Genomic DNA, 27,560 nt, shown 5'->3' on the forward strand with positions numbered 1-27,560 from the left:
TTCAGCTCTGGGAACAGCCTTTACTAGTAACTTTTGCTCATTCTGTTGCTACTGCAAAAAACAAAACAAACTACTTCATGTTTAGATGTCTCAGAAGAAGGGATCTAATATGTAACATCTAGGTAAAGAGAGACTGTGCCTTTTTAATAGTGGTAAGCACAGTAGTATTGGTGCTCCCAGAACTAGTTCCTCTTTAAGATACACAGTTATACTACAACCAAATCTCTTCCATTCCTAGACTATTTAAAACACTAGTATTGAGACAGTTAATGAGGTATTTCAGGTTTATTCAGTTTCTTTGAAGCCATATACTTTTATTAAGCATTGAAAAATATTTCACATATACAAAAATCAACTCCATACACTAAAACCATAATATGGAATTTCAAAAAAGAGGTGCTGTGCTTAAGTTTATTCTACCAGAAGATACAATCCATGCCTGATGAAATCACCTTCTTGAATTATAAAGTGATACACCATCACAATTTGTTTAATGGGAAATAAATCTGTCTTTAGAAAACAGGGTTTTTTTTAAACATCTGCATCATGAAAGTACCATACACAAGGCATAAATGTTACACAGAATCATTCAAACATTTTATAAAGAGATTTGAAAAAGTACCTAAAATAGTAACTTTTGTTCAGTATAAAATTTCAATAATAAAATATTGCTCATAATAAATAAGGAATTTCATGAATACTGCTATCCTTGTAAAGCTCTCTTGGTCATTCTGTTATTGAACAAATATTTCTGTATCAGTAAGACATGACACCTGCTTCAGGGGACACTGCCAATTGTGCATGAAAAACTATGTCCAGAGTGAACAAAAGCAGTAGATTTTAACATCTAAACACTTGCATTTGTTAGCATCCAAAAGCTGTTGCATACAAATTTTATTTAAGTTTGAAGAAAAAATTTGTTTATCATCACTTCCCCAAAAGCTCCTAGAAGTCTGTGCAGCTTTATTTAATGGAACTGTTAAGGAAAGTTAATACTTGTAAGATCCTCATTCCATTTACATGGGGACATTTGATTTCATTCCTGCTCTTCCCACCTGTAGACATGGTAATTTGGAACAGTTCTTAAGCAGCTGCTCAATAGCAATGTGGCGGACGTTGAGTTCTGAGGCCAAAGAATCCTTTTCTTGCACTTCCCGAGTCAGCTCTTCAAAAACATCTGTAAGAAGGTTAACAGCTTAATTTAAGGGGCAGTTAGATTTAAATGTCATTACCTGAAAATGTAGTATTAAACTTGGTTTTGGAATATACAGTGTGATATTTTACAGGTGCACAATGGAGAGCATGTGAACTGGGAAAACATTCAAGTACTTTTAGCTACAATACTCCTTGGTACACAACATCCCAGTAGATGTTAACATCTAAACACTTGCATTTGTTAAATAACTCCATTTAATGTATTTGTAATTTTATTTAAAGTTAAGCTAGATGAGCTTGTTACTTTAAAATAGTTAAAACTCTTTGCACAAATACCTTACGAGCAAATGAAACAGCTCCTAGAAGATGTGCTGCAACCTTTTATCAAGGGGTAAGTGCATTATAAAATGTAGAAGTGTCTTTCCTTTCTCTGCTCTGGAATTCAAGCTTATGTAGATTTCAAATGACATTTTGTGCACTATAAAAAAAAAATCAATAAGTATTTAAAAATGCTCTCTCACCCTGGATTTGCTTGAGGAGTTTTTCATTCAGTTGCTCTACCTCTTCAGAAGTCATCATATTCACTGCAACATAAACAAAATCCATCACCAAAACCAGGGATAACAAAAAAGGATCTATGAACTTTCCCAATCCTCAAGGTTTTTTATTTGTACCCTTTAATGTTAATAGCTGTGTTAATGTTGATTAGCAGCAATTTGTCATGTTTGAGATTTTTCTAGCATGATAACTGCACTATTAAGACAAATATCTATTTCATACAAAACCACTTAGTTCAATGCTAGAAGTTGAAGAGTCAAACATTCAATGTTATGAAGTGCCAGAATTAAAGCTGCAAGAGTGGATATGCAGTTTTTAACTACATGATCACATTTACACTCCCCCTCCCCCCCCCCCACACACACACTTAGAAAAACAGAATTTTCATTTTTTTAGGGACCTCCACAATTAGATGGTGAACGTGAATAGGAAGTGCTATGAAGTTTGTGACCCTGCAGAAACTGCCTCTAGCCATGATACCTTCAAGGTAGAAAGCATCTGTCAAGAGCCATGCTGGCCTATGATGACAAACAGCTCAATGGCAACATTTTTTCAACCCTTCAGGAACTCAGAACAATGTCATGTATTTCTTTCTCACAAGCACCTAAGACAAACCCTGTACCACCTTAGAGTCCTCTGAAGTGCCAGAAGGCTCTTTTCTATTATCTACCCATCTTGCTTTTCAACTACCAGTACCATGCTTCTTCCCTATGCAGCTTGACTGTCCTCAGGGAGAGGGCATTACAAATAAAGGGAAGGGTTTTCAAAAGTGCTCAGTGGTGCCAAACTCTGCTTCAACTGAAGTCAATAGAAGGAGAGCGAGGCCAAATCTTAGTATCTGTCTGAAAAGAAAAAGGAAAAAAAAAACCTCACAAGAAAGTGTTTTATGTTGTCACAAGTGCAGAGCAGGCTGGGTAGGGGCTGCTGCTGCTGGTGCTCAGATTTCAGAGGCAGCAGAGTGAAAGTGACAAACCTTGTCATTAGCACAGATGCCCATAGGGTGCTGTATAGCAGCAGCACCAGAGGGTATGTCTACATCTACAATTTTGCAGCGCTGGTTGTTACAGCTGTATTAGTACAGCTGTATAGGGCCAGCGCTGCAGAGTGGCCACACTTACAGCAACCAGCGCTGCAAGTGGTGTTAGATGTGGCCACACTGCAGCGCTGTTGGGCGGCTTCAAGGGGGGTTCGGGGAACGCGAGAGCAAACCGGGGAAGGAGACCAGCTTCGCCGCGGTTTGCTCTCACGTTCCCCGAACCCCCCCTGCAAACCGCAGGGAAGGAGACCTGCTTGCTCGGGGGTTCGGGGAACGCGAGAGCAAACCGGGGAAGGAGACCAGCTTCGCCGCGGTTTGCTCTCACGTTCCCCGAACCCCCCTGCAAACCGCAGGGAAGGAGACCTGCTTGCACGGGGATTCGGGGAACGCGAGAGCAAACCGGGGAAGGAGACCAGCTTCGCCGCGGTTTGCTCTCGCGTTCCCCGAACCCCCCTGCAAACCGCAGGGAAGGAGACCTGCTTGCTTGGGGGTTCGGGGAACGCGAGAGCAAACCGGAGGGAAGGAGACCAGCTTCGCCGCGGTTTGCTCTCGCGTTCCCCGAACCCCCCTGCAAACCGCAGGGAAGGAGACCTGCTTGCTCGGGGGGCTCGGGGAACGCGAGAGCAAACCGGAGGGAAGGAGACCAGCTTCGCCGCGGTTTGCTCTCGCGTTCCCCGAACCCCCCTGCAAACCGCAGGGAAGGAGACCTGCTTGCACGGGGGTTCGGGGAACGCGAGAGCAAACCGCAGGGAAGGAGACCTGCTTGCTCGGGGGTTCGGGGAACGCGAAAGCAAACCGGGGAAGGAGACCTGCTTGATTACCAGAGGCTTCCTCAGGTATGCTGGGATACCTGCTTATTCCACGGAGGTCAAGAAAAGCGCTGGTAAGTGTCTACACTTGATTACCAGCGCTGGATCACCAGCGCTGGATGCTCTACACCCGAGACAAAACGGGAGTACGGCCAGCGCTGCAAACAGGAAGTTGCAGCGCTGGTGATGCCCTGCAGATGTGTACACCTCCTAAGTTGCAGCGCTGTAACCCCCTCACCAGCGCTGCAACTTTGTGATGTAGACAAGCCCAGAGTTGTTTACTGCAGACTTATCACTACAGAATATACCCATTTAAAAGATTAAAAAAAATTTAAAAAAATTCTTGCACTTGTTTGAAGTCAAGTCAAAGTTAAAATCAACCTCGGCTGAATTTAATTTGCCTGAGAAGATGACTGTTATGCATCATAAAAAGATTTTTTTCTTGCCTCATTTTTAGTTAATGTCTTCTTCACACTGCCCTGCCCATGAGGCCAAGTGAGGAGGCACAGGATATAGAGGGGACAGAGCAGGGCACACAGGGTTGCTGGTCTGTGTGTGGCACACAGACTGGGGTTTAGAAGAGCTAATGGTGGGAGGGAGTCATGGAGGTAATGGGGTGACATTGAGCCAGAAGCTGAACGGGGGTGTGTGTGCGCAGGGACAAATAGGGACAGGGTCAGATATGCCTGACTGAATGGAAGAGGTTAGGGGGTCAAATAGGTCTGCATGTGGAAGGCTCCCTAAATCCTCCTCCCCACCCCCTGCAAAAACCCCTGTTCTATACTTCTCCCATCCACACCCAACCCCCACTCCTCCACTTCACTCTCTGGCTCCTTCCCAGCAATTACTTCCCTCTCTTTCCGCTCCTCTGTTGCCCCTGACTCCCTCAAGTCTTTGCACTGTGGGAAGTATGTTTCTGTATTGTAGTTTAAATGAATTAACAACCTTCAGTAATATGCCCAGTAAGAAATCTATCTGTCAAAAAATTTCTTGAATCTTTTTGGTCTTCTGTATTGTTACTGACATACTTGCTGACAGGTATTTTGAAATGAATGACCAAAATAACTGAAATTGATTATTATTATATTGTGTTATTTTGACAAATAAAATATTCAGAATTTTAAAACAGTGTGCACAGAATTTTTAGGCACAGAATTTCCCCAGGAATAAATTTTAAGAAAGCTACTAGCCAGAAGCAGACAAGAGATTCCCTAAACAGACTCCAGGTACAGCAATGTTGTAGAAATCTAACTCCTTCCCAGTAGCTGGTGACAGGCTTCTCACATGGACCTTGCTAGTGGTATTTCAACAACCCCTCCCACCTCCCCATTTTTGTCTCTACCCTCTATGCTAGCAGCTGGAGTCCAATGGCTGGTAAGTTTTGTTAACATTTTCGAGCCCCGTCTGCAATAGCCCAATAATGTCCATAACAAACATATCCTACTGCAGAAAAAACTACGAGAAAAGTTAGTTGAGAGTGACAGTATTCTTATGTAATCCATATCTGAAATAACAGTGAAAACAAACATACCAACAGGCCAAGCAACCTGTATTTATAAATCCACAAAAAAGAAATCTGTAGTAGGAGTGCTGACAGACATAGCTATATTGCTACTAGAGGGCAGGTGACCCTCTGAGACCAGCATACTTCAATTTTGACAGACGGCATTTATTTTTTTAACAAAATGTTTAGATTTAATTACATTAGTATCTACTAAAGTGACACAATCAACATGCAACCTCAAAACAACTGGTGACTTACAAACCAACAGTAAATTGTGAGTATGGAAATTTTGTTGCAAATGGAAAATTAGATTTTAGTATTAATTTTCTTACAGTTTAAAGCCCTTTTAAGCCTCCTGCTATACAGAGCCATCAGGAAGTAAACTATTTTTAACACAAGAACTGCTTCGTACCTTTGGTTTTGTTTCAGCAGGAGGAGGTCAGACATGTAAGTCTCAAGATGACTAACTTCAGCCAGACTAACCCACAGGCCAGGTCATGCTTTACATAATTCCTTATTTGCTGTAAATTGTCAATTTGGTATTAAGTGAATCAGGATTCCAAAACACAGTTGGGTCAAATAGATTATTGCCTGCTTTGAGATTTGTTGCTTCATTAGATATCAGCAATATGACACACTGCAACAGTTAGGATTATATACTGGAACCCATGTCTGAAATTCAGAACTTCATGAGCATGGTGCTTAATTTATTCACATTTAATACTGTGAAGAATACTTTTAGTTTTAAGGGGAAGGTTTTGTTTGGATTTCTTGGAGAGCAGTAGCCCAAAGAAACAGATACCATCTCCCCTTACAGCCAGACCTTGATATGAAGACACATATCTGTGTCCACTCCTTCCATTTTGAATTCTACCTCTGTCCTCTCCCTTTGTTTCTTCAGTTCTCTTCCACACACTTAGCTAATCTCTTCTTTCACCACACCTTCCCAAGAGCCAAAAACCTTCCCCACTATTTCATTAGTCCTCAAAAGGGTAGTTAGTATATCAGATCCTAGCGAGCATCCCCTTCCAGCAGTCCTAGCGGGCAATCCAAACTTCTGACACTCTGGAACCTGGCGGTGTTTCCAGCTCCCAAAGCTGGAACAGAATCCAATCACTGCCCCAATCTCAGGGTCTGGAGGCAACCTCTCAGGACACAGATTAACTTGGTACCCACTTTGAGTGTTGGAACCTGCTATCCAGCTGCCTAGTCCCTCTGGGCATAGTACCCTTCAGATTCTGTTGTTTAGATATGCCCCATCCCACAACCCACGCAAAAGGTGTGAAGTTTCTGGTTTACAGTTCAACTCTCTCAGGGGCAATGTGGTGATTATGAGTGCTTAACACATACTAGTAGACAGACTTGCACCGATTCTAGCATCACTGCTCTTTCCTGAAGAGAGAAAGCAAGGAATACAGATCACTCAGAAAACACCAAATGTCCCATGTGCAAAGTCCCTCTCTAGCTCACTCTTCCACTGGGGGAAGGGACAGGAAGGGTAATCAACTGTGTTGCATCAGGCAAGCAAGATCCATCCCCTTGTTCACCCTGCAACAGCTTCCCCTCATGTTAACTCATGGTGGAGACAGGTATGCACACACTTTTACCATGACATTAATCTCATGCTGCAATTTCATAAAATCTGCAATTCAGAAGTAGTAAAGACAGAACCTCCAAATTATCTCAAGGACTAAATACTGCTCCTTGTTCTCAATGGAAGCAGTACTCTGACTGTGGAAGTCATACCCTGTACTGCTTCCCAGTGAATCCCCTGCAAATATGCTCTACTTAGGCTGAAGCAGCAGCATCAATAGATACCAGAGGGATCTATATCCAGCCTTCCATGCATTAGGGGCCTCTGAACTATCCCTTCCCTCTTTTTGTTTTCCTGTGCTTGAAATGCCTTCAGGGTCAGTTTAGTCACCTATGCCAGCATAGACAGGAACAATTCTCCATACATCTTAATTTTGGAATTCAAGTGACACGGGAAAAATCAATCCTAATTAGATCATAGAGCAAGTGAAAAATAAGACTCATTTTTAGGAAGCAAAATTCCATTTTTCAAAGGGCATTTTCTTCAGTTCATTCCCAAGCATACTTTCAGACACTTCAGATTGTTTAAATGGATGTGGAAAGGACAATTAGCAGTGACAAGTAGCAATGTGATGGTAGCAATGACCTACATTCACCATAAGTAAGGCTACAATTTAGTCATAGATATTTTTAGTAAAAGACATGGACAGGTCACAGGCAATAAACAAAAATTCATGGCTGGTGACCTATCCATGACTTATTTAGTCATAAGAACGTCCATACTGGGTTAGACCAAAGGTCCATCAAGCCCAGTATCTTGTCCTGACAGTGGCCAATAGCAGGTGCCCCAAAGGGAATGAACAGACAGGTTATCATCAAGGTGATCCATGCCGTGTCACCCAATCCCAGTGTCTGGCAAACAGAGGCTAGGGACACTATTCCTGCCCATCCCGGCTAATAGCCATCGATGGACCTATCTTCCATGAATCTATCTAGCTCCCTTTTGAACCCTGTTATAGTATTGGCCTTCACAACACCCTCTGGAAAGGAGTGGGGTCATCCACACTGGCCACTGCAGAAGTCAGAGTCCATTACTACCATGACCTCTGTGATAAACACAGTGCCCTAGCTATAAGCATTAACTTAAAGCTGCACAAAGCTTTCACCTGACCACTCTGGACTCAGCATTTCTCTCCCTGTCCTATAAGCAGCCATTAAAAAAGTTCTCTTCTGCTAGAAAGTGAGAATGCTCAGGTTTCTTCCACATCAATGCAATGGAAGATTTCTATATAGTTACACAAACCTGAAGTGATATTGAGCAATATGCCAACATTAACCACCTTATTTAGGCACCTGAATTATATCATCTGCTGATATTGCATAGTATACGGAGCACCATCAAGAGAGAACACCTGAGGCATTCATATTATACTGTGTGGTCACACTGTGTATGTATGTATCACTCAACCAGAATACTACAGCCACAGAGTTCTTGCTGTTCACTTCTGATTTGACTAGATCAATCAGAAGCACAAATTAGCATTTCTCTATACTACAAGAATGACAAGAATTATACTGCAGTTGATTAAAAGGCTCTAGTCAGAGACTCCTTTTAAATAAAGTACCTTCCCTCCCCAATAAACTGGCCATAGTGTAGTGTTATACTATATAGCAGTGTTTCTCAAACTGGGGTCGCCGCATGTGTAGGGAAAGCCCCTGGTGGGCAGGGCCAGTTTACCTGCCCTGTCTGCAGGTCCGGCCGACAGCAGCTCCCACTGGCCATAGTTCACTGCTCCAGGCCAACGGGGGCTGCTGGAAGTGGTGCAGGCCGAGAGACTTGCTGGCTGCCGCTTCCAGCAGCCCCCATTGGCCTGCAGCAGGCGACCTCAGCATGAGAAAAACTGCTATATAATAGAGTGCTTGTGTGAATTTACCAGATTACTTCCCATGCATATGAGAGTTATAGATCTTATGCTGGAAGTTAGCTTCACTCTCCTAGTCAATATGCCTTTGAATAAGACCAAGTCCAAGGGTGTTTGAAAGCTTTAGTGCATAAGGGCTTCTGTATATACCTATGTCATAAACGGATAGTTAGGAGTTAATGGACTAGAAGTACTTCATATCTCTTTTGCCTGTAAAGGATTAAAAAGGATCAGTGAGCCAGGCTGTCACCTGACCAGAGGACCAATCAGGGGACAGGATACTTTCAAATCTTGAGGGAGGGAAATTTGTATGTGTGCTGTTAGATTTTGGTTGTTGTTCACTCTGGGGGCTCAGAGGGACCAGACGTGCAACCAGGTTTCTCTCCAATCTCTCCGATACAGGCTCTTATAAGTTCAGAATAGTGAGTACTAGGTAGATAAAGCGAGTTAGGCTTATGTTTGTTTTATTTGCAAGTGTATATTTGGTTGGAAGGAGTTCAAATTTATATTTTGCTGAAAGGATTTTAATTTGTACTTGAATACTTAGGCTGGGAGGGTATTCCCAGTGTCTATAGCTGAAAGACCCTGTACCTATTCCATTTTAAATTTACAAAGATAATTTTTACTGTTTTTCCCTCTTTAATTAAAAGCTTGTCTTGTTTAAGAACCTGATTGTTTTTTTATTCTGGTGAGACCCTAGGGGACTGGGTCTGGATCCACCAGGGAATTGGTGGGGAGAAAGGAGGGAAGGGAAAGAGAGAGGCTAATTTCTCTCAGTATTAGGATCACTGTCTCTCTCAGGGAGAATCTGGGAGGGGAAGAGAGAAGGAGGGGGGAAGGTGGATTTTCCTCTCTGTTTTAAGATTCAAGGCGTTTGAATCACAGTGATCTTCCAGGGTAACCCAGGGAGGGGAAGCCTGGGAGAGGCAACGGTGAGGGGAAGGGTTTACTTTCCTTGTGTTAAGATCCAGAGGGACTGGGTCTTGGGGGTCCCCGGGCAAGGTTTTGGGGGGACCAGAGTGTACCAGGCACTGGAATTCCTGGTTGGTGGCAGCGCTACAGGTTCTAAGCTGATAATTGAGCTTAGAGGAATTCATGCTGGTTCCCCATCTTTTGGACGCTAAGGTTCAGAGTGGGGAATTATACAACCTATAATACATGACAACCTATAATCGTTACCAGTATATAATTAAGTACTTTGGGATACTTAGAGTGTAATCTCAACTATTTTACTTTGCACATTATTTTGATTTCTATGCAAAGATTTCACTAGTTTCCACAAATTCATTCTACCATTCAAGGCAGTTTGGTCTCTGAATTACATATTTTAGGAACAATAATGAGAAAAAGTCACTGTCAGAAATCTGCTAATAACCTCCACTGGCAGGATTGTGTGTCATTGTCATGTCTGAAACATGAAGAATAAGCGAAGAACTCTCCTCATATAAGTTTAGGAGACACATGATATGTGATGGCTGGGTTAAGACTAGCATGGAAATATAAAATGAACACATCACAAAGATTCACTTGGTTGTGTAGATTCCTGAAAGCTAGTTTTTATAGACATAAAATAACTGTTTCAGTAGGTTAGACACTTATAGCTGGTATGCGGGAGAACGTAACTGTTAAGAGACTACAGATGGTTTTACAGAATATACAGACCATAGTGAGAAGAAGAAGTGTACCCACCTAATTCCCCCTCTACTTACATTCGTCCCTGCTGTATCGGGGATGTTGTCTTTGGACATTGGCATCTGAATCACTTTTAGCTTTTTCTGTCTTCGGTGCTTGGTTGCAACTAGACCATAAAACACTCTTGCAACAGAATGTAGCTCCTGTTTCTTGCAACATATCAAGTCTGAAATCAGTAGATTCTTTTTGTTCCAAAATACTTTCCGAACACTTTGAGATACTCCCAGAACTTCCATCTATCCATTTTGCAGAGTACCTGGGTACTTGGGAGTCAAATTGTGGAAGCAGTTTTCTGTCTGTCTGATGTCTGAAGTTAAAAAGCTGGTGTTGAGAAGTTTTTGTGCTGTCTGAATCAGAATCCAAATCTTTGTTTTGTGCATACTGTATAATCCTGTTAATTTTTTTGCTCAGGATACTTTTTACTTCTGCATAGGTACTTTTGGAGAGTTTTGACCGCGGGCAGTCCTGATTTGCTATTAAATGGAATTTTTCAAAGCAGTCTCTGTGCCCCCTTAATGATCTTGTGTGTAGAAGACTGGACTTTGGTACCCCTACAAAGACAGAAATGACATTGACAATGTAAACTGTGTTATTCCATAATACCGTTAATACTTAGAAAGCAAATGCTTACATTTTAGAAGTTAAATTTGTGGTTCTATATATTGTTTCCAGGACTCTCATACAAAATGTGTTGGCAGTTTTCCATGTAAGTGGATCTGAAGACAACTGAGGCTTCAATGAGCACAAAAAGGCCACAAGTATATGCTGCATCAAACACTTAAGTATCAGACTATTAGACTTACTGTTTTTGTTTTGGAGAGAAGGTGAGTGATGTAATATCTGTTATTGGATGAGCGTCTGTTGGTGAAAGAGATATGTTTTTGAGCTACACAAAACTCTTCTTTAAATAGTTTTTACCACAAGGCTTGAGAAAGCTTATTACCTATTCATCTTTGGTGAGTGGAAAGGCTGAGTGCTCTACATCAACTTCTTGAGTAAAAATCCAAGCTTTTACTCAAAACTAAGTTTCTAGCCCTTACAGTTTCAGAGATAACCTTCTAAGCGTGAAGCTAGTGCACAACAATGCACTGGTTTCACCCTTAGTCCCTTTATTGCCAGTTAGAGATTCCCAAGCTGCAGCAGAATTAAATTAACAAGACTCAGGTTAGTTTTATTTCTGATTTTGAACTTTCGGGACAGCAGTGAAACTTAAGAGTGTCAGTTTCATACTGTGGCTTAAGAAAGCATGTCCTGCTGAAACCGTTTATGAGGAGAGAGGAACCAAAAGAACAGAAAGCTAGGGAGAAAAATGAGCAATGGAGATCTTCTCTCCCTTTTTTCTTTTCAGCAGCCAGAAGGCTCTGCTGGAGGAGAAACAAAATTTCTCACCTTCCAGGAGCTACATAGGTTAAAAAGACACTACTAGCCAGATACAGGAAAGACTGACCTTCCAAGTAAGGTCCAAGGACAGATCCCTACCCAGCAGCTACAGGTTGGGCTTCTCACCAAGATACTGCCTCAACTCTTCACTGACATCTTTCCACCCTCCATGTTTCATATTTACTACTGGCTAGTATGTGGCAGAACAGTTTTTTTTTCCCTGAGCTCTGGTTTAGCTACTCTATAGTCTTCTAGTGTAAACCAGAGAAAGGCAAACCATTTTTCTTTTCAGGACTTTCCAATATAACCTAAATATAGCAAATCTGCTTAACTCAAGAGGCAACAAGCCTTTCCTGCAAGTCATTAGATCTGTAAGCCATCGGGTAATAAAAAGATCTGTAAGTCAAAGTTACAGTGAATACACTGCTTAAAAGCCACCATGTTTTTTTGAGAGATTGATTTTTTCAATACAGCCCCCCTCCCCTGCCCCTTTTCAGCATGAAATGCTGATGTTATTTTATGCTTATAAAAACTTCAAATCTCTCATATCTTTAAGGGAAAGTATTATACAAGTAACTATATTTTAAGACTCTCTCTTTGGCCAACAGTGCTACACAGAAAAGAAGCTACTAATGTTCTTTTTGTTGGCTGGACAAAAAACGTCCAAAGTAGCAGTAACTAAGGATGCCCTGAAGGTCTTGTGTAAAAAAATGGGGAGGGAAGACAGAAAATGTGTTATCATTAAGTTCAGAATAAATGCAAGTTTCAGTATACAATGTCTCTAAGTGATTAAGTTTTTGCCTAGTACCATGGTGACTGTAATATGGAATGATCAGTTTAAAGAGTTATGCCAATACTTACAATATACTCATTTGTTTCCTCCCTTGCAAAATAAGGAAGTCATTAGTCGATAGAGAATGAATTTCTTGTCGCCTTCCCCACAAAGTTAGTTTCTTAACTACGATTGTTCGGGGGATGGGGAGGACGGATGAAAGGAATTTTAAACCCACAGCTTGATGTCCCAAATCTATTTAGATAATACTTTAAAAAACGAAACATCATGTAGTCCGCACGAAGGCTGAAAAAAGTCTACCAGACACAGACTAACTATAGGATTTTTGAGCAAGGACATCAGTCCTGCAAAGTAGTTAGTGTGACTGAGGGCTTGGCTACACTCGAAACTCCAAAGCGCTCCCGCGGCAGCGCTTTGAAGTGCGAGTGTGGTCGCTGCGCCAGCGCTGGGAGAAAGCTCTCCCACGCTGCAGGTACTCCACCTCCCCGTGGGGATTAGCTTACAGCGCTGGGAGCCACGCTCCCAGCGCTGCGGCACTCTTTACACTGGTGCTTTACAGCGCTGTAACTTGCTGCGCTCAGGGGGGTGTTTTTTCACACCCGAGTGAGAAAGCTGCAATGCTGTAAAGCGCCAGTGTAGCCAAGGCCTCCATCTCACACAAAAGATTCCAGATTAGGCAGCAGACTCCATCAATTTGCTCACAGATGGCCACAGACTAGGTTGCACAAATGGATTTGGACACTGTCCAGAAAAAGCTATTCCTTAAAACTACTCAAATATTTAAGTGACAAACTTATGTCCATGACCTCCAGAAATCCTCACAAGAGAGCTAACATGAGAACAGTCAAACATCTGCTGCAAATAGGGACAGAATCCTTCACTCAGAAAAAGCCAGGGCATATGCTGTTTTCTTTCCCAAAAGACAGAGAGAGAGATATGGGGTGGGGGGTGTAGAGACCATGCTGTACCTCAGGGGTTATCAAACTGGGGGTCAGGACCCACAGGGGATCGCAAAGTTATTACATAGGGAGTCACGAGCTGTCAACCTCCTCCCCAAACCCCACTTTGCCTCCAGCATTTATAATGGTGTTAAATAAAAAAAAAACTCATGTGCTTTTTAATTTATAAGGGGGGGGATGTCGCGCTAAGAGAAATGTGTCACAGACCATGAGATCTGGTCTTTTGTGAACTTTTACCATATACACCTCTACCCAGTTATAATGCCACCTGAAATCACACAAATTTGGATACAATGAAGTAAAGCAGTGCTCCAGGTGGGCGGGGTGGTGAGCTCCAGCAGAACAAATCCGTTCAATATAACACGGTTTCACCTATAATACAGTAAGATTTTTTGGCTCCCCGAGGACAGCATTATATTGAAGTAGAGGAGTACTATACAGATTTCATGAGGGAAGCCAGCATTTCTCAAACTGAGTGTCCTGACCCAAAGATGGGTTGCTGGGGGATTGCAAGGTTATTTTAGGAGGGTTGCAGTATTGCCACCTTTACTTCTGTGCTGCCTTCAGAGCTGTGCAGCTGGAGAGCGGCAACTGTTGCCCGGGTGCCCAGCTCTGAAGGCAGCACCCTGCCAGCAGGAGAGCAGAAGTAAGGATGGCATGGTATGGTATGGTATTGCCACACTTACTTCTGCACTGCTGCTGGCAACCACTCTGCCTTAGAGCTGGGCTCCTGGCCAGCAGCCGCTGCTCCGCAGCCACCCAGCTCTGAAGGCAGCACCGCCAGCAGTACTACAACCCTGCTACAATAATCTTGCAACCCTTCAACAACTCCTTTTTCTGTCAGGACCCCTACAATTACACCACCATGAAGTTTCAGATTTAAATAGCCAAAATCCTGAAATTTATGATTTTTAAAATCCTATGACTTTTTGATCAAAATGGACTGTGAACTTGGTAGCACCCTATTCATCAAGTAGTTTAGGCATGGTCACTACGCCTAACTTTCAGGGGTCTGGGATTCACAAAGCCTGAGTTTGTCAACTATGCTACATATACAATGAAGGGGGACAGACAGGTGCATTAGAATGGGATTCATAAAAGTCAGCATACTAGGTGGTTCCCCACTTAAATTACTCAATAGGAAATCCCAAGTTAAGTGTGTGCACTAAGCCCTTGGCCTGTCTCAGAGAGAGGTGCCTATGTCCAGGCTGCAGGGAAGTGCCTCTATCCGCTTCTAATTCTCAGCTGCAAACCCTGCTTTAGCATTAAGTTGTTTTTGTAAGAAGCTAGAGTAAAGAAGGATAACTTCTCTCACACACTAACCTAACCAATGTGGTAAAAGTTATTTGCCTGGAACGTGAGACACCTGGTTCAAAACTCGCCTCTGCCTGAGGGAGAGAAGGGATTTGAACAGGGCTCTGCCATCTCTCAGGTCAGTGCCCTTGTTACTGGGCTATGGGACAGTCTGAGGCGGGTCTCCTTCAGTCTCCCCTGCTGAAGCGGTTCCACTGTAGATATACCATTAAAAAATTCACTGGAGCAGGGGAACTGGTTCCTGGGTCTCCTGCTTTCCAAGTGAGTGTTCAAGTCACTAGGCTACAGAGTCTCATGCTTGCTTCCCCCCCCCCCTCCCCGCCAGCCAAAGTATTTACCCTCTGGAACAGCTTCAATATCAGGCCAGAGAGTGCACACAAGCATGAGAATGACCCTAGTCCCATCATTTTATATAGTCAATTCAGTCAGGCTATTGCAACAACCTTCCAGGCTGATAACTTTACTATTCCAACAAATACAATCTTATGCATTACTGATTTTCTTGCTCTGGACTTAAAATAACTATCACACTGACCAAATATATCTATTCTGTGTCAGAGTATGATATAGAAGTTGTAAGCTTCAGACAATTGTTATATAAGCAGAAATTAAAGAGAAGAATTCAGAATGTGTTCTGCACTATGCCAGTTGTGAAACCACATAATTTTAAACCATATGATCATTTATTTCTGTAATAAATTACAGAACCGTTTGTTTTTCGCAAGCACAATGTTGTCTATGAAAAAGCCAAAGACAGACAAAATTTAAATTTCTTATGTCAGTTAAAAACTTTTTTTAAAATTTGGAATTTGAAGTAGTGTTTATACAACAAAACAGAAAAAAAAAAAAGGTGCACAAATCATTTGAGGTCACCTTTAAGCTACATAAATGCTTTGCATTCCAAGATTTCACACATCCACACTCCCAATCTTGCTACATGATTTTGGTGCAACAGTTTCTAACTATTTTTTTAATCAGTTAAGTGATAAGTTGTGCTTTCCTTCACAGCAGCTCTGTCTAAGGTCTAGACTTGATGTTCTTTGGCATTTTCGACTGAAAACTCAGAACTTACAATTGCCAGCCAACACAGGCTACCAACAGACACTCATCCAGAATCAGGCCTACAGAAAAAAGTACTCTCCTTGCAATAGATATTGTAGTCCAAAACACTGGCCATCTGCTTTATATGGCAACTGGAATGCCACTCTTGGAAACACACATTCCACACAGATCCTTAAGATTTATTTTTTCCTTTTATGGTATTTCATCAAAAACTTTTTGCAAACTGAAGAATACCATGGACCAAACAGCTTAGTCAGTTTTATCAAGAAGACAGGTATTCGGTCCAGGTAGCAATTAAATTAGTTCTTCCTCCACTCTATGGAAAGGGACAAATAAGCAAGCAAAGCAAGGCTCGTCAAGGTAAAGGTAAATTACAGCATAAGTTTATCTTGCAATAATGCAATATTCACTAGCCAACTTTTTAACCGGAGTTTCCCTGGCTAACCTTGTCCCGGGGTTTCTTTATTTTACTGTTTAAAATATTAGTCCTTGTGCCTCAACATTCCTACATGCTAGCCTGCTGCACTTGTGTCCCCAGCACGACTTGGCTTTAGTGGCCAGGTATCCATCAGTAGTTGCTTTTACATGTATATGTATTACACTTGCCTATTTGCCCTTTCTCCAGTTTTCTGGGAAGGAAGGAATGCTGTAGCAATTAACACAGAATACTAGTAGCCAAACCCTGTACTATCACCGGTATAATTCATTAAGTTGTACATTTAAAAACAGCCAAAAATGGCTGACAACTTAAAACCAAGGCAGTAACAGATCACAAGCCCCTGTGATGATTAAACTTGGTGATAATCTAAACAAAAAGAGCTCTCAGCCATGTTTGCAGGTGTTTTGATCACTTCACCTAGAGGGGGGAATAGTCATCCAAAATTCAAAGGATGCAAGATTAAATCCATTCAACAGGTGTAAATGCTGAACACACAACAGGGTGCTTTTGAACACCAAGACTATTTCACATGCCTACATGACCAAGTTTCAGTGATCAGTAGCCTGCTTTGCTTAACTTCTGTTGCATTTTACTTTGTTAGGTAGCTGTTAAGACACTTTGGTCTTCCCACTCTATCAATTTAAATTAATGTAATAGAATAAGCTACTGCCATTACCTTCAGATCCCAGCAAGCATCTAATAGGACTTCTCAGTTCTAATTGCTTTTACAACTGTGAACATCAATTTATTTCATCAGTAGCTGGAAAGGAAGGAACTTTTTAGTCATAAAATGCACTTTTCAGATACATGAATGCTATAAAGCTCACTAATCCAGTTAATGAAGGTCTGTACTGCAATGTTTCTTAATTAAAATGTTTACTATAAGGTTAGTAAGTTTGGCACTCGCCTCCACTGAAAAATTAAATTTACAGGTGTAAATTAAAAGTGATAATTTAGTTACAAATCAATTTAAAGATGTCCACACACTTAAAGTGTTAATGGAGACAGTTTGAAAGCACCTTGTTAATTAAACTTTAATACTCCTGAGGGAATTCTGCACCCTCTGTGTGAGTGCAGAATTCATGTCCCCCGCAGAAAAATGACTTTCTGACAGGGAAGCAAAGAGAAGCTGCAAGAGCAGTCATGCACCACTCCCTAGCAGTGCAGGTACATCGTTTCAGGTTCCTCCCCTGCTTCCTGCCCTATCGCTCTTCAGCTGTGGACAGAGGGGTCCCTGTGTGGGGAGCTACTCCCTCATCTGCCCAAGCCCTATGCACCTGGGCTTCCCATACCCAGACATCCCCCCAAAACTTAACCCATAGACCTAGAACCCACCCTAGCCCTCCATACCCAAACCCCACCCCACTGAACTCAACCCCTGCATCTGGAGCCCCCCACACCTAGCCACCCTGCCTCCAGATCCCTGACCCCTGCACCCAGACCACCCCCCATGAGTTCCCTGCACTTCAACCCCCACACTGATGATCCTCACCTCCCCTGCACCATCCTCATCCCCTACATCCAGACCTCCATGCCACTGACCCCCCAACTAGCTGCACTCAGATCCCCCCCACCAACCTCCATTCCCCCAGCATCCAGACTCCCCTGTTGAGCCCCCCACACCCAGACCCCTCTGCTGAGCCCCAAACTTCTTCACCTGGAACCCCCTGCAGAGTCCCACTGTCCCTGCCGCCCCCCCAAAATGAGCCTATGTGCATTCAGATCCCCCCTATCTAGACCCCACACACACACACTGAGCTGCCTGCGCTGACTGTCCCACACAGAACCTTCTCACCTCACACCTGGATCCCCCTTCATACTTGGATCCTGCATGGTTGAGACTGCCTGCCCCACATATGGTGCACCTGGCACAGAGGGGCAGATCTCCAGGGTGTTTCTGGGGCAGGCCCAGTCCGTGTCCCCGGGTGGGTGGTGGGAGGCTGCAGGGTGATCTCACACCATCATGCAGCCAGCAGCCTGTGCTCCCCACCGTCATCCTGGAGCCTCTGCATTCATTTATTGACAAATAAAACTCCCAGAATTTTAAAATATTGTGCACCGAATTTTTAATTTTTTGGTGCAGAACGCCCCCAAGAGTATTAAACTGATGCAGTTTAGTGTGTAGACCAGGCCTAAGATCTAAAGAACCAGGGGAGGGAGTATAAGACACTGCTATCTGGGTATAGTGCTGGTGCCTGTGCTATCCCCAACTTCCATTAATTCAGGATTTTGGGGTGAGGTTATTTATCCACAAAAGTGTAGGAAGGAGGGAAACTGCATTCCATGGTCTTCTGGATACATTGGGACAGTGCTGGGACACCTGTGTTACCATCCCATTAATCCAGTACTCTGGAGCACCCAAACCTTCCTACCTCGCCTATTAGTTGGCTTTAGGCACTCCTTTCTGTTCACAGCTGTTGAGATGCTTCAGTCACTTAACAGCTGGTCTGCTTCTGCCTTCCCTGGGAGATCTAGCCCTAGCTATGACATCCATGGGATACCAACTTATACTGAAGTTAAATCCATATAGCACTGTGCTGTGTAAACATAACACTTGAAATGTATGTTAAATTGGTTTAACTACATCAATGTAACTATTCCCATGTAGCTTAAACAAGAACTAATGTGTTGAGGCCAAAAGCCAGCCATTACTCAATATCTAGTTTTCCTGGGCTGGTGATGAAGCTACAAGTAAAGTGCATAAAATTCTTTTAGATAAACCCCTACATGTAGTCTTCTGTAGGAGGAGAAAAAAACTGGCAAGAGTGGATGAAGGAAACTTTCACTGCACACGTCCTGTGGTTAAGTAACAAATTTCAATCTGACGCTGTCAGATTTTATATTTTATCATGTAATATGGTATAGCTTTTATTTAAGACATTTTTTATTTTTAAAAACAGACTTGTCAAATGTATTCAATAATTCTGCATTAACGAGATTTTACGTTAGTACATCTTGAACAGTTATTGTCCCTCCCACCAAAACATATCAAGTGATAGGAGCATACAATGGACTACCTTGCTGGCAAGAAGTAAAAGCTTTTTTGAATTACACCAGAACACCACACCTATTTTTGTATTGCTTGTCTTTAAAAAAAAGAAAAACAAAAACCCACATCCAACTTCTGGAGGAAAAATGCTGGAAGAGACCTTTATTGCCAAATCTGATCTCTTAATAAGCGCATGCAGATGTCTTAGGCTTCTGATATTAGAAGGTTCCCACGAGCATCCATCAGAGAGGCAAAGCAGAGCTCAGTAGTAAAGTAGTCTTCAAACTAGTTTACAAAGGATGTGTCTGGATGGATGGGAAGCAACTCAGATCATGCAGGGTTTCTACTAAAGTTAAAGATCCAGGCTAGCTAAGGGGTAATACTGAAAACAGCTCAGTTAGCTTCCCTCCCTACCCTACAGCCAACACAGAGTTATAAAGCGGGGGCGAAGGGTGGGGGGAGAAAGTCTGTAGAACTGAGATAGCCAGGGAATTATGACTTAAGTAATCTAACCCTTATAAGTTAGAAACAGGAAATCCATTTTGAGCTCAGTACAATCCATAAATCTTCTGTTTCCTGTAGTTGTGAAAAAGCAACTAAATTGTGTGTGTGTGGTTGAGCTCTGTGTTTTTCTTCTTTTTAAAGCCATAGAAAAGTTGATATTCAACACCCAGTGAGGCTCTACATGAACAGAATTCACCTTTTATAGTTTTCACAGACATTGTTCAGCATAACTAACATTACATGGTTTTAAATGTTATCAGATGTCTATTTTGAAGTAAGTGTCATGGGACACTATCAGTTACTTCAGGCACAAAATTCAGAATTGGCAAAAAACTTTTAAAAATAAAAATGGTTTATATATAGCTAAATACACCTCTTTCCCCTAAAGAAGAGTTTCGGATACAAAGGTTCCCTTACAGTGCACATTAACACATAAGAACTAGAAAGTGAATCTGACTACACAAACTGAGCGAAGTGTAAGACAGGTGAACAAATGATGTGAGATATATTAAAATGGAAATAATGTTTGAAATTTATCAATACCTTAGCACAAGTATAGAAAAATTAAGCTGTGACTTAGTCCAAGTTTTTCTTTAAATAATGATGGTTTATAACCCTCCTCCCTTCAAATAAATTATATAGGTAGGTATCAAGAAACAGGGGCAATCAAAGCTGCAAATGTAATATTTTGCATATGTTATGTCTATTCCTGTGTCTTCTGTATTTCGGCCCAACCCTGCCAAGAGCTCAAAGCAGGTAGACCCCAAAACCTAAGTGGATCCCTACTGATTTAGACTACAAGCTTTTCATGAGACTGACCATGGATGAAATTCTGGTTCCATTGAAATCAATAGCAAAACTCTCCTTGCCTTCATATGCATTTGTACAGGACCTAGTCAATGGTCTGAGCGTGATTTAGTGCTTATGGTATTAACTCAGTACAAATATTGACCAACAGTTTAGACAAAGCATGCGTTTATATTTCAATCAAAGGCTAAAATCCCTAGTAGTTCAAAGGAATTCTTTTAAATGAGCAAAAATGCCATTTAATATGAACAAGAACAGTGACTGGGGAGGGGCGTAGACTAACTCGCCTGCTCACTCACAGAAGGTTGTGAACGACATTTAAAATTTGAGTACAGATATCCTTGTGATTATGTACTGCCATCTGAGCTAATGTCCAAACACGCTAATAAACATTTAATTCCTAAAAACAGCCTCAGAAAAGCAGAAGTTGAAACGTACTGAAACCCTAGCACCAATCCAGGAAACAACCTAATGACAGACTGGAAAGTTCCCAGCCTACGAGCTAGATGAAAACAAACTACGTTTTTAATTCTACTTAACTAAGGCCCAAGGATGCACTCATTATCCATGCAAATGAACTTCTACGGTTGTTTGGAATCTCATTTCAGTTTTAGGGCTCTGCATGAGTATAATGTTCCATCCATACTAACCAACTGGTTTATGGTTAATTAAAAAAATCAGCCTATCTACATACATTTGATGTTCTACAATAATTCTGATTTTCTTATTGTTTTAATCTCATGCCAAATAAGTTTAGTTTTGCTTAAGATGTGTGGAATTGGTACAGGCAGTTTTAGGAAAAAATGCTGTCAAATACTCACCAGGGAAGACAGAACTCTGACCTTAAAGTAGACCAAGTCAAGCGAGAAAGCTTGGGTCCTTTGTGAAATATGAGGGAAATAAAAACTCATTTCCAGAAAGCGTTGAGGGGAAGCTGACATGGGCTACTGTGGACACTGGAAATGCTTATTACCTTGCAAAGGTACTAAGCACAGTTACATGTATTGAAAGTTTGTTTTAAAATACAAGTGGCTTATTTGTTTTATTGAGAGGGAACAGTTTATACATAAACTGCTTATCTAAATATAAATTCAGATATTAAGTTAAACCATTGTATACAATAGTTAGAACAAATATCTCTTTCCTAGCTATCAGTTTCGTTTCTGAAGAACTGTAAAAGTGCTTGCTTACTTTCCATGCTGAATAGCTAACACTCACACAGAAAAAACACCCAATAAACTAAGTCTTTGCAAGTTTAAATCTGAGTGCCTGATGCCATCCAGTTCAAATAAAAAGCAGCAACTAAATTTTAAAAAAAGTCTTGACATTTCTGACATTCTGTATCATAATTTATAACGATTCAGTGCAAGAAAATTAGCAATTACAAATGACTGCTGATTTCTTGTGCAAGTAGTGACTGAGGACAGAATGATACAAATGTAAAACTAGTAAGAAAATTCCGGATGCATTTTGTTTTATAGAAGTTTGTGGATTACTCAATGTGTTCCCTGCCCAAGTCTTGAACAACTGAAGACCACTACTATTTGCCTACATTCCAAATGTCAGACTGTTCTGAAAGCCAATGGTCTAAGAAGTGGTAGTGAAAGTAACTTAATATCACTTCAAGGTAGAAAAGATCTAGTGATCAGGGCACTGGGCTGGGACTCAGGATACCAGGATTCATTTTCTGGCTCAGCCACAGACTTTCAGTGAGGCTTCAGAAAAAAAAATCACTTATTTTATTTTGTGCCTCAGTTCAGCTTCCCCTCTGTAAATATGTATAGTACTTCCCAAATTCATAGGGGCATACTGAGGGCAAAAGGCAGTAGTTATGAAGTCCTCAGATTCTATGGTGATAAGGGCATCAACACTTAAATAAATATTTCTAGATTGATAAGTAGATGAACCTAAACACATCACACTTACCTTAAACAAAAAATAGTTTTAAATAGCTGTTTCTTTAGGCTTGTTGTAAAACAAATCTTAAAAATAAAGGCTATATATAACAAAGACTTTTGTGCAGCAATCTTAGTACCTCTAATTACCAGAAATAAATGCATTTTGTTGCAATCATATTAAATGAGTGTTTTTATAAAGATATATTTATCCACTACTGTGTCAGATTCAAGCTCACCTGCTCAAAACAAAGCATGGAGAGACAAGTGCATACAGTAATCTCACAATAAAAGCAGAAACATTTTTATATCAAGGCTCCTACCAGCAAGAAGCAAGCATCTGAATATCAAAGTCATTTATGTTCACAAGTCATGCACAGCAGTTACACTGCAACAAAAGCACTAAACTGCCAATAAAAGTATTTGGTGGATTATGGCACCAGGTTTTCTTTAATCCTAAAGTGTAGGTGGTGGCATTAAAATATAACCAGAAAGAGAAATCTGTAAGTCTATCAGTTATTTTAAAAACTATGAAAAAAATCCAAGGTTTTAAAGTACACTGACAATATCCTTTAATTCAAAGCAACTGTCCAGTTTCATCACCAAAAGATGAAGCTACAGTAGGAAGCCCTTTCCACATAAAAAGGGAAGGCGGATGGTGCAGTGCTACTGAAGTATTAAACACAAGTGCTTGCTAGATTAAGATGTGTACTACATTTTTTACTGAATGAGTGACAGTAAAAGCTGTTTTATTTTAATTTTTACCAAAATGAGCTGAGAGTAAGCACATTAAAGCGACACAGACTGACCGACCAATATATTTTCTGGATTCTAAGAGATAGGAGTACAACTACCATTCTTTAGTATTATGTACGTATTAAAACTACAATTAGAACTGGAAACAGAGCGTATTTTTATATACACAGCTACCTCGATATAACACGAATTTGGATATAACGCAGTAAAACAGTGCTGGGGGGGGCACATTCCAGTGGGTCAAAGCAAGGTTAATATAACATGGTTTCATCTATAATGCGGTAAGATTTTTTGGCTCCCAAGGACAACATTATATTGAGGTAGAGGTGTATAATTATAGACAGCAAGCAGTCACACCAGTTTCACTCTTCTGGCATTCAATAAATCTTGAGGAACAGCAAAGGCATTGGAGACCTTGATCTCAACTTCAACAGTGCTCCTTGACCCTCCCAAAAACTCCTCTAAGGCCTTTACAAGCTCGGTCAAAAACTCAACAGCATTTCTTTGTAATGTGGTAACTTTTGAATGCAGCATCTGACTAATACAAATATTTCAGGGAACATTCTATGCAGACTGGAACAAGATTGATTTAGGATAAACTGCAAGACGAATGGGAAACACATGAAGCTGCTGCCAGCTCGTAAGCAAATCTTCAATCACCTTTACAATTGTCTATAGCAGGGATCGGCAACTGTCGGCCTGCGGCTCACTAGGGTAAGCCCCCGGCAGGTTGGGCCGGTTTGTTTACCTGTGCAAGCGGCAGGTAATCAAACCAGCCCAGCCCACCAGGGGGCTTACTCTGGTACACTGCATGCCAAAGGTTGCCGATCCCTAGTCTATAGATTAAAAAAAACTTTGGTTGATAGCATCCATCAACGTCTTCCAACATAACAATACCCTATTTCATCTCCGCTCAGCATCCCAATAGTTTAACTCATTGATACCATGAATGACTTATCACCCAGACAGAAATAAGAAGGGGGGGGGGGGAAGAGGAATGGATGCACATGGAGGCATGTGCACACAGTCCTTCATCTGAGTGAAGAATGGGGACCCAGGTATGGGGCAGCAGAAAGTGCCCATCGCATGGGGGAAGAGGGAAAATGAGCGTTTATTATATACAGCCCTTGCTATCTAGGGAGGAGGAAATGGGAAGCAAACCACTAGCCATCGTAGGGCGTATGGGGAACTCATAGAACCTCTGGTGGGGGGAGGAGATTGGAGAGGTGCAGGGAGTCCCTGAAAGGGAGACCAGGAATATGGCACACTGGGATTTTTGGCCTACATAAGCTATGAAGTTTGTGACCCTCCACCCCTCCTTCATGTTAAATGCAATCAATTAGTTCCTACCTATATCAAAAAGAAAGATGAAGGACGAGATGCTACTACTTAGTGTGCCCTTCGTGCTGTTCTAACTTCATACATTGCATACCAATGAACTTGTTCTCTTTCAGTCGGCCATGGCTGATGCAGGCCAAATCTACACTAGACTTCTGCCGGCATAGCTATATTGGTCATCAGCTTGGCATGCTGTAATCCCTGACCAACATCGCTGTGCCAGCAAAAGCCCACACTGTAGAAGCAGCTTTACTGGAAAATCTGCACTTTTACAGGCACAGCGTGTTTCACTCTTTGGGGGTTGCTTTATTGTACCGGTACTAAGTGCACCTTTGCCAGTACAGCTGCATCCAGACCAGGAGCACTTCGCCAGCATCGTATAATGGTATTCTTATACTAGTAAAGCACTCCTAATTCAGGCATAGCCTGGGATCACCCCTGCTAAACAAGTACTTCTGGGATGGGTAGATCTATCCATTATATAATCAGACTGGATTACTTTTGTTGTTCAAGTCTGTCAGCAATGTGATGCTACAAAGCATTTATGGTGTATCAAAATGGAAGAGTTCTAATTTGCAGCACTCTCTTTTGCGGTGCAATTTAATTCATACACAGAAGAGTACAATAAAGTAAAACTTGACACTTTAAAACAAGGCTGTTCAGTCCCACAAAAACATCCACATACATGGAACCTTGAAGCTGCAGGCATTGTCCCTGCCCTCAATGTGGTTGTTTAGATTATTCCTATGAAATCTGATGTTTTAACCTATCAGGAAATGTGTTGTGCTTACACTTTACAATCTGATAATTATGTAATTAGGTTAGTTCATTTGTAAACTCTTAGGGGCACAGAGTGCGTTCTGAAGTACACTTCTGTACAGTGCCAAACACATGAGATTGAACAAATACTATTGCAATGGTTTGGACACCTGTCAGCAATGAACTCGGAAAAGATAACATACATGATGATACATACCAGAGGACAAGGAACTAGAAATAGATGAAGACCAAAGATGTGCTGGATAGACACAGTGAATGACAAGGAACAAAAAGGTTTAAAGATGAACAAAGCCATGAAGCCACAAAAAGACAGGAAGTGGTGGAAAGATTTAATTCAGCCCAATCACTGCTGCTGAGCTCATGGGCAGGAATCAAAGAAGAAAAGACCATGCTTAGCATAGGCGGCCACCCATCTCTGACTGGGAACTTGAGGCGCTACCACTCTACAAATATACTTTCCCAAAATAAATAGGAAAACATCCATTATACAATTTCTCTCGGTATTCTGAAAAGCATTTCCTGTTATTAGATACTATTTATCACTGCAAGTATAAAATATTATTCGGAAAAAATGATTGTATACTAAAATTTTTGTTTATCCAAAAGCCTAGCCAAGGTGATTTTTATAGTACATAAAGAAATCTAACTGAAACATGAAAAACAAAGGGTAATAATGGAAGTTATCTACTCAGGAAGAAGTTATTTAGAATGGCAAAAAAGTATGTTAAATATTCAGGGTGTGGAAGCCTTGAGGAAGTATGTCCATAAAATTATAACACAGTTACTTAGAAATAGTGTAAAATTATGCATTACATCTACAAATTTACTGATAACTATTTATAAACGAAGGGATACAGACAAGAGTTTGTTTCTCACTGGCTTCAAGCCACCAAGTCACTTCCCTTTTTAAAATTTTGTGTTAGAACTTTCTTTTTCTCTTTAACTCAATGCAAGGTATTCTGGGACATTTAGAATGAAGTACACTATTGAGTTAAGTTGTACTGATTTCTTACCTTCAATGTTTAACTCAAAACAGACGTGGCAAAATGAAAGTGTTTCTTTTTCTGTTCCCAGTTTACACACGCTGCAAACATTATCATCATTCAAGTCAATGTTAACAAACTGCTCTTCATTCATAGTGCCCCTAGGAGAAAGGCAGAGGTGATAACATTATTTTAGAACATTATACTACCCCTTTTGTCAAAATGAGGAAGAAATATATTCTGCATTTCTTGACAAGATAACAAAACCCAATATTCAGTCAATATGAATCCACATTTGCTACAAAAACCCTGTGGTTCCTGAAAGTGGTTTGAGTTCTGGACACAGATGCACTGAAGAAAATAAAGGCTACAAACTCATTTATGCAGTATTATTGTTTTATGCATCAGAGTGTAACTTCCAAAAGCAATATAAGCAATCGGGTGTCTGTCCCTTTTCATATTTCATGTGTTCACATAATTTAAACAACATGAACACACTGGAAGGACTAAAGCGGCTTCTATATGCGTTCTGTTAACTCCACTGTATAAACATTTTAATGAAACTAATTTACATAAATCACGTCCTCCTTCGTAACTCTCCAGTCAGACACCAGACAACAACAAAGCATTTCCCAGCACACGCGATGGTGTCCCCCCCACCCCCGGTGTCTGATGGCACAACGAGTTCACGCAGGTTTCCTCTGGCAGCCCCGGCAGATGCTGCAGCCAGGAGCCTGCCGGGACGGAGACGATCACGAGCCCCAGCTCTGAAACCAGCGCCTGGAAACTTCACAGAGATTTCCAGCAGCAGGAAACGGACCTGCGGGCAGCACCCGCGGGTGAGGCGGGCAGGGAGCGACCCCCCCTCGCAGCGAAGTGGCCGGCACGGGGCGCAGCAGGTTCCCAGAGCCGAGCCCCAGGGCCCCGGCTGGACTCGCGGGGGCGGCAGAGGAACGGGACCAGGCCCGCCGAGCGCGGCCGGGACAGACAGACAGAGGCCGCCCGCCGGCAGCCGCCTCCCATCCCGCTTCCTCTTCCTCTTCCTCTTCCCCGCCCCGCCGCGCCGCGCCGCGCAGAGCCCCTCACCGCTGCGCTGCTCCCCGCGTCTCTCGGGCCGGCAGCTCCCAGCCCCGCTCCGCTCCCCTATTGTTAGCGGCGCGGCCGGGCTGGCTCCCCGAGGCCTCGCCCGCGCGCTTCCGGGAGAGACCATCGCTCTATAGAGAAAGGGGGGGAGGGTCGATTACCGTGGTCCCAGCTCTCTACCTGGCTCTCGTCACGCCCGCCCCGGGCGGGCTCGAGGACAGAAAGCCCCTCCCCTGCCCTCCTCTCTCGCGGGCCAGGTATAATGTGGA

At 42.0% G+C, this 27,560-nt stretch overlaps 1 protein-coding gene across 2 annotated transcripts; it reads right to left on the minus strand.

The window, feature by feature from the left end:
* Window positions 1–270: 270 nt before the first annotated feature.
* C1H21orf91 (chromosome 1 C21orf91 homolog) lies at window positions 271–27,560 on the minus strand. 2 transcript variants are annotated; one of them, XM_050961377.1, is made up of 5 exons: window positions 27,453–27,560; window positions 26,239–26,369; window positions 10,227–10,760; window positions 1,677–1,739; window positions 271–1,177 (listed from the first exon to the last, which is right to left on the minus strand). In XM_050961377.1, the coding sequence occupies exons 2-5, from the start codon at window positions 26,360–26,362 to the stop codon at window positions 1,017–1,019; spliced, it is 882 nt and encodes a 293-aa protein (XP_050817334.1). In that variant the 5' UTR covers window positions 26,363–26,369; window positions 27,453–27,560; the 3' UTR covers window positions 271–1,016. The 2 variants fall into 2 exon arrangements, with proteins under 2 accessions (XP_050817334.1, XP_050817322.1); XM_050961365.1 differs by lacking the exon at window positions 27,453–27,560 and adding an exon at window positions 27,295–27,403.

Source organism: Gopherus flavomarginatus, chromosome 1 (genome assembly GCF_025201925.1).
Source record: "Gopherus flavomarginatus isolate rGopFla2 chromosome 1, rGopFla2.mat.asm, whole genome shotgun sequence".
NCBI classification, from domain to species: domain Eukaryota; kingdom Metazoa; phylum Chordata; order Testudines; family Testudinidae; genus Gopherus; species Gopherus flavomarginatus.